Source organism: Anoplophora glabripennis, unplaced genomic scaffold (assembly GCF_000390285.2).
Source record: "Anoplophora glabripennis isolate ALB-LARVAE unplaced genomic scaffold, Agla_2.0 scaffold229, whole genome shotgun sequence".
NCBI classification, from domain to species: Eukaryota; Metazoa; Arthropoda; class Insecta; order Coleoptera; family Cerambycidae; genus Anoplophora; species Anoplophora glabripennis.
Window position 1 is genome coordinate 156980 of NW_019417127.1, and position 12092 is coordinate 169071.

The window sequence follows — 12092 nt, forward strand, 5'->3', positions numbered from 1 at the left end:
TCTTAAGCAGAACGGCCTGAATATTTTTGTCCACTTATCCATAACAAAGTTTTGTGTAATTTATTCTCTTGAAGTTTTTGAAAAATATTATTTTCCACAACAAGTTTCTACTTAGGCATTCTTATTTTATCATTTTATTTAAGCAAAATCTGGTAATAATAAACAAAATAATATCCAGGTGGCTACTGGAGATCTGCAGTGGCCTCCAGGCCAAACACGCCACCAATGGCGGACAACGCCAGTGACGCCTCCTCCATGATGCCGCCTGCCAGGCCGAAGAGCCGCGTGGAGATGGCCACCAGCCGTTACAGCAACCTCTCCTACTGGAAGGCCAGGAGAGTGGTGTTCTATAAGAATGGAGATCCCTTTTTTCCTGGAGTGGAATTTAGGTAAAGTTGCCTGGAGAATTATAGATTTAGAATTAGCCATTATTGATTGATCTTAGCTATTTCAGCATTTTGAGGATTGCTTTTTCGATTCGAATTAATAAATTAATACACAAAATTGTTTATAAATACACATATTATCTACTATCGTTTACTTGGTTTAACTTGATGTCTTTAAAATAAGTAAAAGAACTAATAATAATATTTATTTTAAATATTCCTGCATTAGTAGGTACAATAAGTACTAGCAAATGGCCTTATGAAAATTTAACATTCATTTGGGCACACAAACAATGTATGCACTACCATCAACTGTAAAAACATATTCAAAAAGTTCACAAATAACTACTTTTCTCCAAGTGGCAAAGATGACCGTTGAATGTTGTCCCAAATTTGGAAAAATATTTGTGATATTCCATCAAATTCATACGGAATTAATTTCATTTAAACCAGAATTTGAAACACTGCAGTTAATTTTGTTGGGTTTTAGATTCAAACCAGGCAGGGATATTGTCAGTTTGGAGTCTCTTCTGGATAAATTGTCTCTTAGAATGGATCTTCCTCGGGGTGCGAGATACATTTTTTCAATGGATGGGGATAGGAAGTACAGATTAGATGAACTGGAAGATGGAGCATCATATGTTGTATCTTCATATAAGGCTTTCAAGGTAAACATTTTATTTGATCCCACCTTCAAAAGCGTTGTTGCACCTACTACTGAATTTATTACTTATGAACTCAAAATTAGTGATATTAGATTCCTGTGATATCAGTTATGGAGATACTTTTGATATCAATAATTTTAAACAAGTTTCTATTAAGTTTAAGAGCAACTAGTACCAAACACGTTTTCTAGGTTTTAACGTTCTAATATTTTTCAACTAAGGAACTTTTTATATATTAAGCCTTATGTTTTCCTTACCTATATAAAATAGCTCTACTTTACTTTTTTCCTTCATAGCAATTAACTTTTGTATTACCTACTTAACAGAATTTACGATTAGCTCACAGGAAAGGAGTTATATAAAACAATCGATAGCAGGACGGGTAAATATGAGAACCTATCGTTTAAAAAACTGTCATCATTGGTTGACTGTTATGCGTAGGTGGCCACTCCCTATAAGTAAACAAAATTACCTAGCAACCAATCATTTATGTCGCATGAAAATTCTCAGAATCCATAATTGTGTCATCACATTCATTGGTTTGAAATCTGTTATTTGTTCTTTCAGACGTTAATACTTCTTAATGGTGGTGATTAAAGTTGAAATAAATAGTTTTCTGAGATGTCTACACGCCAAATTTAAATTTCCAATTCTTTGAAATTGTTTTTAATTTGCACTAAATCAAATCATTTTATATGTATCTATTATAGTCCCCTGAGTATTCGTCCAGTTTAGTAGGTGTCTTAAAAAATGTATGTAGTCCAACCTGATTCTTTTGCAATGAAATCTAAATTGCACCATATCAATTATTTCTAAAAAGTTTTAATTTAGAAAAATATCTCAGTTTTCAAAGAAAACAATTTTTTATTCTTTTTATTTTGATATTAAAATTTAAATTTTGTTACAAATACAATGATTAGTAAATGGAAACCTTTTGTTGTTTTGTTTTAAATAACACAGCTACACAAAAAAATTAACCCAGAGATCAGACCATGTTTATTATACGTTTTTTTGATACGCTGAATCCGAATCCGAGGTCCATTTAACCCCATCTCCTGAGGATTTTCATAACCTCAAAAAAAAACGATGTTCTGGACAATTAAACCACATAACCGTAACACTCATGCTTCCAACGCTAAATCCAATTAACTAAATCCCATAAATATATAACCCAATGATATCCTAACCAAATCTCAATAATCCTATAACGCCATAACCCCATAACCAAAGGAATAAATCACAGGCAATCAATTTTTAAGAAATCCTCTACCACGTTAACGTTTATCCATAATATCCATAATATAGATTGCCTATGATTTATTAGTTATGGGGTTATGAAGTTACGGCGTTATGGGGTTATAGTGTTATGGGAATTTTTTGGGTTTGAGTACTTGGGTTTTCAAGGGGTTCTTAAACTATGTGAAATTTTGCAATAATACAGATTGCCTTTGATTTATTCTCTTTGTTATGGGGTTATAGGGTTATTGGGGTTTGGGTTCATGGGCTTATTAGGTTGGGATATCATTGGGTTAAATGTTTATGGGATTTGGTTAATTGGATTTAGCGAGCGTTGGAAGCTTGAAACTTATGGTTATATGGTTTAATTGTTCAGAATATCGTTTATTTTGAGGTTATGAAAAATCCTGAGGTGATGGGGTTAAATGGACCTAGGATTCGGATTCAGCGACCCATAAAATTCGATTTTTTGTGTGGCTGTGTAGGTCAATCGATATAAAATTATGTTATTATCTCTTTAAATTTTCTTAATTTAACAGCCTGTAGATCTCCAAGGTTTTGCGAAAAAATTTATTCTACTTCTTTAAAATAAATAGTATTGCATCGTTTGTTGTACAAAAGTGTGACAAATGAAAGTGAGTGTACAAGAGTGGGTAGTTAAAGTTTGTAGCACCGTATCGATCCTTCTCATTTGCCAATTAATTATATGCAGCGGCAACGGTACAGTCCATTCTTAAAAAGGAGCCTAACGAAGGGTGTCCTCGTGTTGAATATTCAACGACCTGGACGGCCGCGGCTTTAAATGTGCAACTAATACATTTTCTGCTCTATCTTGAATGGCCATAATTTTGAAAGTGAATTGTATAAGGGGAATATAGTATTTGTAGAACTGCTGTAGGTATATGCTAGTATTGTGTGACAATTTAAGTTTAAGTTTTTAAAATTAACAGTAAAGTTTAAGTTATAAAAATTAATTGTTTTTAAATTCAAAAATTGGTTAGCAATATATGTTTGTGGAACTTTTTCATACGTATTTCGATATATTGGCCAATTTTTTGTTCAAATTTAGAGTTATAATAAAGTTCACTCATGGTAACTGTGATAGACTTATACCAGACTAACTGTACTAACAAACTCGATATGAAGGTATTGAAAATAATAAAACAAATTTAGAATTTTACTAAAACCGATGCTGTTGAAAAAATGTTAGAAGTTACAAAAATTCTCAAAATTAGCCAATAAAGTAGAATCGCTCTCCAATTTCCTGGCTAATTTATAGAAGCTACAGAAATCCAACAAAATTTTTTGTTCTATTACACATAATCAGTATAACCCAACAAGTTTTGTGGTTAATGTATTGTGTCGATAATCAGAAAATGTACCTAAAACAATTTTTAAGAAAAGTAATCTTGCGAAATGAAATCTAATGTTATGAAAAGCTGTAAAACTATTTATTGATTTTTGTCTTAAAACTGTCTTCTTTCATAAATTAAGCCAATTTAACTTCAGAATTTAGAGTGTTTGTAAATTAATATACAGTATGGATCATTTTGGTGATGTATGTATTGGTATCTTGACTATAAGAGATAGGAAAATGGTTAAATGAGGAAAGTTTTAGACAGATCTGTTGACAACTTAATGGCGCTTGAAGACCGGTTCTAGCTCTTCAGGTTTTTCAGTTATTTTGAAAATAAGTAAATGTAGCGTTTTCGCAAATCGTCTGTAACTTTTTTATTTACCTAGAGGAATCCTTAAAATCTGAAAGCACTTTTTCATAGCAAGTTTTTTCGAGGAATTACACTGTACCTACTTTTAGATCTTCATTGCGACGTTTTGGTTGCGACCATCATCAACTTTCTTTTTTCTTATGGTAGTCATATTGAATTTTAAGCTGAGCAAGTAGAGCATTTTTTTGGCTGTTCAATGATATAAGTAAGAAACAATTTCAAAAACAACTCAATATTTTAATTTATTTGGCGATAATATTTTCGTTTGTTTCAAACTGCTTGTCATTTTGAACTATTATTAATCATAAAGTTAATTGTTAACAGTTAAGAGTGACGCTTGTTTTAAAATCGGCAAAATGGCTTTGCGTTAATCCAATGTTATTATTGTCTTAGTTATTATTGTTATTCTCAAATTTGTGATAAATTTCATTTGGTGGTTGCCTTTCGGGATAATTTCTAATATAATTGTTTAATGACACAGTTGCTTTTCTATATTATTAATAAAGCACTCCAACATATCACAGTTTTCTTCATTGGAATAATGCAATGTGTAATTTTTTCAACTCAACGCCATGACATTAAGTATAAGCTTTTTACTATTTTATAGTAGTTTCGAGAAATTATGCAGTGTTGTTAGAATTAGTAAAAACATTGATTTTTGAGGTTGTTTTTGACATTTTTTCTTACTTATGTTATATCCTTGAAAAGCCAAAAATGTTCTATTTATTCAGTTTCAGATTCAATATGGCGCCCATAAGAAAAAAAACTTGATAATGTTTTCTCGCAACCGAAACGGCGCAATGAAAATCTAAATATACAGTGAAATTCATAGAAAAACTTGCCGTGAAAAAGTGTTTTCAGATTTTAAAAATTGCTCTAAATAAAAAAGTTACTGACGATTTTAGAAAACGATACATTTAATTTTTTTCAAAATAACTCAAAATAATGAAGAACTAGGACCGATCCGCAAGCGACATTAAGTTAGCAACAGAACTGTTTAAAACTTTCCCCATACCAAGATACCAATACATGCATTACCAAAATGGTCCACATTAATTCAGTATAGTCAGGTAGGTGGTTCTCTCAATGAAAATGTCTGACTCCTGTCAATTTTTATTTTCAATTTTTTTAATGATAGGGTATGCCATTTAATATTCCCACTAGTGCTACCTTAGATAGTATTAGTACTAATAGCAATAGGCGGAAGACAGTAAAAGATTAAACTTTTACAAAGAAATTCAAAGAAATTGTTCGATTCCAGAAACAAAAAATTAGGTGTATTGCAGGGAAAATTAATTTTGAGCAATTATTTTCCAATTTGCTTACTTCGTAAAAGCAACCGTTTCAGATAAGTATTTGTTTATTTTTTCTTGAAAAGAATAACACACCAACTTTTTTATCAAAAAAAATGTACTATATTGATTTTTACTAAGGAGAACATTGGCCTTGATATATTAAAAATGTAACTAGTACATTTGGAAATACGGTTATGGGTGGGGATATAATATTAATTATTGTAGTAATTTTACTCAAATTGGAGAACAAATAGCGCCAAGATTGTTGCAGTGACATAAGCTGACAAAATGTGATTGACTTAGATGAGAAACTTGGTCATTCAATCTCATCATCCCATCACGTTATGTTTTTAAGATACCTGAACCTAAAAGGTCGTTATATCTGAGGTTATGTTAGACCATGAGGTAATTTTCCTCCACAAAACTGGTTATGGTATATTAAAGTATTCTTCTTCTTCAAAGTCCATTTTGTATGTTTCGAATATCTGTTTTCCTCTCCAAATACTTATGTTCATCTGCTATTTTAATGCTTGGTACTTGGTAACTCAGTTCATAAAGGATTTAGATGATTCTTGCCTTTTAGATCCCCTTTATAAAAGTTTAGACCGATTAGCTGACCATTTTGAATATCCTCCAAATATTTACAGTGAAAACAATTGTTTTCCAATTTGTGGCAGAAATTTATATTGTGTATATTTTGAAATTAAATTACCTTCTTTAGTTTTAGACGGCTTTGAATAGTTTAGTACAATATAAGAATGAAAATTAGTTATATGCAGTTATACAAATACAGTACAGCACACACTGGTTTTCCGGACTGCCCACAAAAAATATTTCTAACTCTCCTTTCTAGGCGATTTACTCCTTCACCCAAATATATCGAATATGCAAAGGACTCGGCCTTATAAGGACCTAAAATTATGATATTAATTTCATGCTAACTGAACATACTACACCAAAAATAGCTCTGGCCGACATTTTGCCGTGACAACTAGGACAAATTTACATACCTATCGAGTTTTTATTATTCGGGACCAAACAGAAATAAAAATGTTCACTAACGAGCACAAGAATTTGTCTACTTGATAAAACAAAGTAGGCCAGCGAAAGCAGCATGAACCCAAGTTGCTAATTGAAAAATATGATAACTGCTTCAAGTACTACATTTTATTCTAGTTTATGAACAATTTAAAGAATAAATTGTCTTGTCAGGATATTTTGAAAAAAAAACTTTTAAGTACCTATTGCAAAAACGCGTATACTCCTACTTTTCCGGTTTCATCTAATTTCTTCGTTTGGAAACATTTAGAGAAAAGAGGAAATAAAATCATGTTATTTGATTTTGGATGAGAAAAATTTTTCAAAAATAGACATCTAAAAAATCGCAGCAGAGTTAGGATTTGCAATTTTGAGAACGTTAAAATTTTCAATTAGGTATGAGGGTTATTACTTATTAGGATGTATTTGTAAATGTTTTTATTCTACTCGTAAACTGCTAAGCACTGTTTTTTTCGCACCAGCGAATAAAAAAACCAATCGAGAATGAAAAAAAAAAACAATTTCACAACCTAGAACAAAATATAGCTATACATATTGTATCTCACAATTTTTTTTCGAGAACTGCTTCCTATTTTGTCTGAAGAAAAATGTTGTTCGTTCTGGTCGCCATATTTGTCACACCTACCGTGTTGAAAAATTCTGTGATTAAGAAAATGTTAGTAATAAAATATTGCGACTCAAGTATTTAGTATGAATGAAGTAGAAAACGAAATAGATTTTCTTAGTGATGAAGAATTGAAAGCCGTAGGAAATTCAGAATCCTATTATATTTACATCAAAAAGTGGTGTACTGATAGGAAAATTAAGAAGAAGAATTTGAAAATATGTTAAGTCATGTTAAGTCTATTTTAAAATGTACATTAAATGTTATAGAAGATATTAATATAAAAATATTTTCGAAATTGGTACCTACCCTCCTTGAAAAGTGAGTCGGTTGGGTACCGTCCAAAGAAGTACAAGATTTTGACGAAAGCAGATATTCAAACTTTCTTACAAGAAACCTCTGAAGGTAATTCGCGTTACTCTATTATTAATTTCTCTAATTTATAATTAATTATTTTTTCCTCGTATTGATGGGGCTTCTAGAAGAGAAATACTACTAAATATGGCAGTATAAAATATACACGGATGGAAAATGCACATAATTCTGCATTTATGTGAGAGTGACAAAGTCATAGATATCCCTACGATAGACAAGGATGGCTATATTTAATACGTTTCATAAACTGAATAGTCACCGCCCGTTTCGGGATGCGCAGAAGTGGGATTCAGATCATGAAACGTCTTCACTATATCCTTGTCACACGGATTTTTTTACTTTACTTTGTCGCTCTCATGTAAAGGTAGATGGTAGTTACCATTAAAACATTTACATGCTTACAGGACAGTTGTCATTTCAGATATATTTCATATTACATTATATTGACTATAACATAAGTTGACTGAAAGTTGTAGATATTCCATTACATATCCTAACGGAAAATGTGCAAATCAAGTGGATCATATCAATAGAATAAGAAGCACTTTAGAGAAATCTCCCCAAATTTGAGGTTGCTGCATCAGAAAGACTATAGGGGTAGGCCACTGTTTCAGACGCTCTTCTGTGATGACTTTGTCTAATTTTGGGACAGATATTACTCCACCAAAAGACAAAGGGTCTAGAAATCTACTTAAGTGGCGGAAATGGCCATTGAATTCTATATTGAGAAGCTTCCAATTCAGTTGCTCAGTCAGTATCGATCCAATATAATCCATTGAGGAATAATTGTTGCACCACTTCAGAACATGATATGGTTTTAGGGATTACTTTTCTCCATGTCTGGAATAAACTTGATTCACTGTAATATTAAATTAAATTACACAATTGTAGGCCTTAACTTGAATACTTTGTAACGATCTGGGCGTTACCATCACATAGTCATTGTCGTGGAGTGTCCATTTATCCAAAACTGCAAGAAAATGAAAGTAGTTAATTTACTTAATTCGTAGATCTTTCTAAGATTTTAACACGGCTGCTTTTCTCAAGATTTATAATACATATATTTGTATGCATTTTGAGTTTGCTGTAACTATGTGGTTTCCTTTCTAAAGCAAGACATTCTGCAATTATAAGGTGCTCAAAGGCGTGATACTAAACTCTCAGTTGGGTTTAAGCACTTTCTTTACGAAACACGTTAAATTTCTAGTTTCTGGAAAATAGGAGAATACTTGGTGATCTCAGAATGACATGCAGGGTTTTCCACGACAAAATCTACTACCCAGATGGAATCTTCGTCAGCTACAGGGATGTGAGAGTACAAGGTCATGAAGATTTCAAATTAAAGATCAGTATTTCTTGCCGAATCGTGTGTCTGATATGTGAAAGAATATTCCTTGAAATCTATTCCCGATCAGTATCTAAATTTGTAAATTTAAATAACTGGCTATTACTTTTGGTATATTTCCAAATGTATTGCCACCTACCGGTTGCTTGGTGCATTTTCCTTTCTGATAGTTTAAGAACAAACGGGATACTTCTATCTTGATCTAAGATTAGCATCTTTCTTAAAAAATTTGTCAAATTCGCCCGTTGGTTGTTGCCGAGGTTTTCTATATTTTGTACTTTAAGTTGAGATAACTCTTGCTCCCGACAAGCTCCTGAATTACCAATAATTAAAGCCACTTTACTATAGTAAACAAATAGGTACTGACCGTCAGGAGCTTCACGTAGAAATTTGTTAACTTGCACAGAGGTCACAGTTTTTTACTATTTTGGTATGTAGCTTTCAGACTTGCGTTTCACCAGTGCTTTCAATTTGATATACATATTTAGTTATATCGACGTCATGATAAATGCTAAGCGTACATCGTAAGATAGAATCTTGAGTCCTTGAGCTGTTTGGTTTAATGTTTTGAACCTCTGAATTTAACTGGCCTATTTCGGTAAATCGTAACTTTCGATGCGTTATACGTTGGGCCCATATATTCTACCGGATTTTATGACATTAGTATTAATATCACTGCTAGGGTAATAAAAGATAATGTGTTTTTTAATTACAAAGTTGAAATTAGTGTAATAATAATTAATTAATAATTTAAAAATTTGTTGTATGTCAGCGAAAAAGCGCCTACTGTGGTTAACGTTCTTTCTTAAGGGGTTGTGGAAAAAATATTATTTGGTACAGATGACTAAGGTGTTTCTTGACACTTACGAAACAATTAAGCAGTCAACATTTTGTGGCAGTTTCGAAAAAATTTTGATCTAAGAGGAATTAAATGTATTTTATACAGGGTGTTTCTAAAATAGGGTTCCAAACTTCTGCTGCGTTTATAACTCATTAAAATAAGCCAAAAAGTTCCTATTAACATGTGCCCTAAAACTCACCCTTAGGAAGTTATATGCTCTTAAAAAACGGTCGCAAATATATAGAAAAAAATTTATGGGTCTTACATAACTTTTTACGTTAAATAACATGGGCTACTCCGTTTTTCGACATGCAAATCATATGCGTCCCATTTAGATTGGTGAAGGGGGTTTTCGGCCCGTAATTTTTTTTATTTCAATTTTTTTACAATTGTCTCTACAGATTTATAAAATCTTAACAATTTTACGTAAAAAATATTATCTTTGTCCAAATCGATATTTCCAATGGTATTCGAGTAAATTGAGTTTGAAAATTACTCTGCTCTTTAAGTTATTAGACCAAAAATTACAAAAATCTGTTTACCATGGCAAATAAAAGACTGACATTGCCATAACGCTTAACAATTTAAGTTATCGATAAACTGTCAATTGAGCTTTGCAGTGTTTAATTAGTAAAAGTGTTGAGTGGAAAATTTAAGTATACAACATTATTGCAACTTATAAAATGGAGTAATATTCAAACACGGAAGTGGCAGATATGCACTTTATGTACGGCCGTGCGGCTGGAAATGCAGCAGAAGCGAGGCGTCTGTATGCGGCAGCATACCCGAATAGAAGACTTCCTTCTCGACAGGTATTTCAGAGGATCCATCAACGTTTAAGAGAAAATTGTTCATTCTAACCAAGAGTAAATGATCGTGGCAGAGACAGATTTGTAAGAACACCGGTGATGGAAGAAAATGTATTGAGACTTTTACTAATTAAACACTGCAAAGCTCAATTGACAGTTTATCAATAACTTAAATTGTTAAAGGTTGTGACAACGTCAGCCCATGTTATTTAACGTAAAAAGTTATATAAGACCCATACATTTTTTCCATTTATTTGCGACCGTTTTGTCAATAACAGAAAAAAAACAGCTTTGTTTGAGCCCTTTTAAGGACTTCCTAAGGGTGCGTTTTAGGGCACAAGTTAATAGGAGCTTTTTGGCTTATTTTAAGAGTTATAAACGCAGCAGAAGTTTGGAACCCTATTTTAGAAACACCGTGTATAAACATAAACACAATTTAAATCGTCGTGATAAGTTTTTTAAACTGTGTTGTTCAACACCATTTTCCACTTATTTGCACTTTTGTATGCCGCGCGCATTAGGCACATTTCCAACTTTTATTATTCGAGTTGATAAAACAAGACTAGTTCATGCTAGCTGAGTGGAAAAGTGTAAATAAATAAAAAATTTAACATTTCTAAAAAGGTCAAATTCGCATATGATGTGAAAACACGTTTGCGAAATAAAAATTGACCTGTCTTGGCAATGTTTTGAAAACTCGTTCTGTGAATAGTTGCACTGTATATATACTCCTAAGATTGCAGCAAAAGTAGCGTAATTCATTCGATTTCCTACATAACGATTGTAAACCATTAAAATATCTGATTCAGCAGATATCAAATAGAATCTAATACCATTAAGCCACACCTCGGCTAAAAATCGAACCAAACTGTATGCATTTCTGTAAGGAAGCGAGTTGCATTGCATGTTGAATACAATTTCAGTGAGAGAATAAAAAAATATGTTATGAATATATTTTCCTTATATCAACAGAAGGAGAGCAAAATTTAAATATTTGTAAGCCAATTTATTGCGGCAAAAATTGTGCCTTTTCTAACATCTACGTAGTAATGGAAAATTTAAGATCTCTCATAATACTACGCAAAATCAGGATTTGTTGCATTCAAGGAAATGTAAATGTCTAAAATTATATTTTTGATTCTTAGATAATAAGATTACTTGAAGATCGCACTTTTGTAAAGTCTAATCAAAATCATGAGTCCAATTTGATATATCTTAAAAAGTGAATATAAGCTTTGCACGGAAAATAATCGTAATAATAATAAAAATATAATTTACAAATCGCCTAGAAATATGAAGTTACCGATTAAAGAAATCTTTACTAAAAGTGCCATTTCTTGTTTATAAATTGCCATCCTTAAATTTGTTTATATATTGTAATTTTGTTTATTCATTAAGTATTTAAGTAGTCTTGCCTGTTTTTATTTAATTTTTAATGTCTTTATCCTTTCTTTGTCAACTACACTTCTTATTTGTGGAAGGGCGAAATGGGCGGTGACTATTAAGACGCCTTCATTATAGCCATCTTTCTCTATCGCACAGATTTCTATGACTTATTTTATCGCGCTCACGTAACGGCCGATGAACCAAGGGGACTTTCCGACCCTGTATTTGTAGAGTTCGTTCTTCCCTGCTCCTTAATTGGGTTCTTCCTGTTGTCTCAAACTCGATACTATGGGCCTACTGTGAGGATCCAAAAAATTTAAATAAAATTTGGGTAACGTGGTGTTAAATGGGATGAGATAAGTTC

General features: G+C 32.0%; 1 protein-coding gene across 1 annotated transcript in view; it reads left to right on the forward strand.

Moving 5' to 3' along the window:
* Positions 1-255: 255 nt before the first annotated feature.
* The window catches only part of LOC108908085 (echinoderm microtubule-associated protein-like CG42247), a 111608-nt gene continuing 99771 nt past the window's right edge, over positions 256-12092 (forward strand). Inside the window, exons 1-2 of the mRNA XM_018712000.1 lie at positions 256-389; positions 877-1054. Coding sequence (XP_018567516.1) covers positions 256-389; positions 877-1054 — 312 coding nt within the window. The remainder of the gene's footprint in view (positions 390-876; positions 1055-12092) is intronic.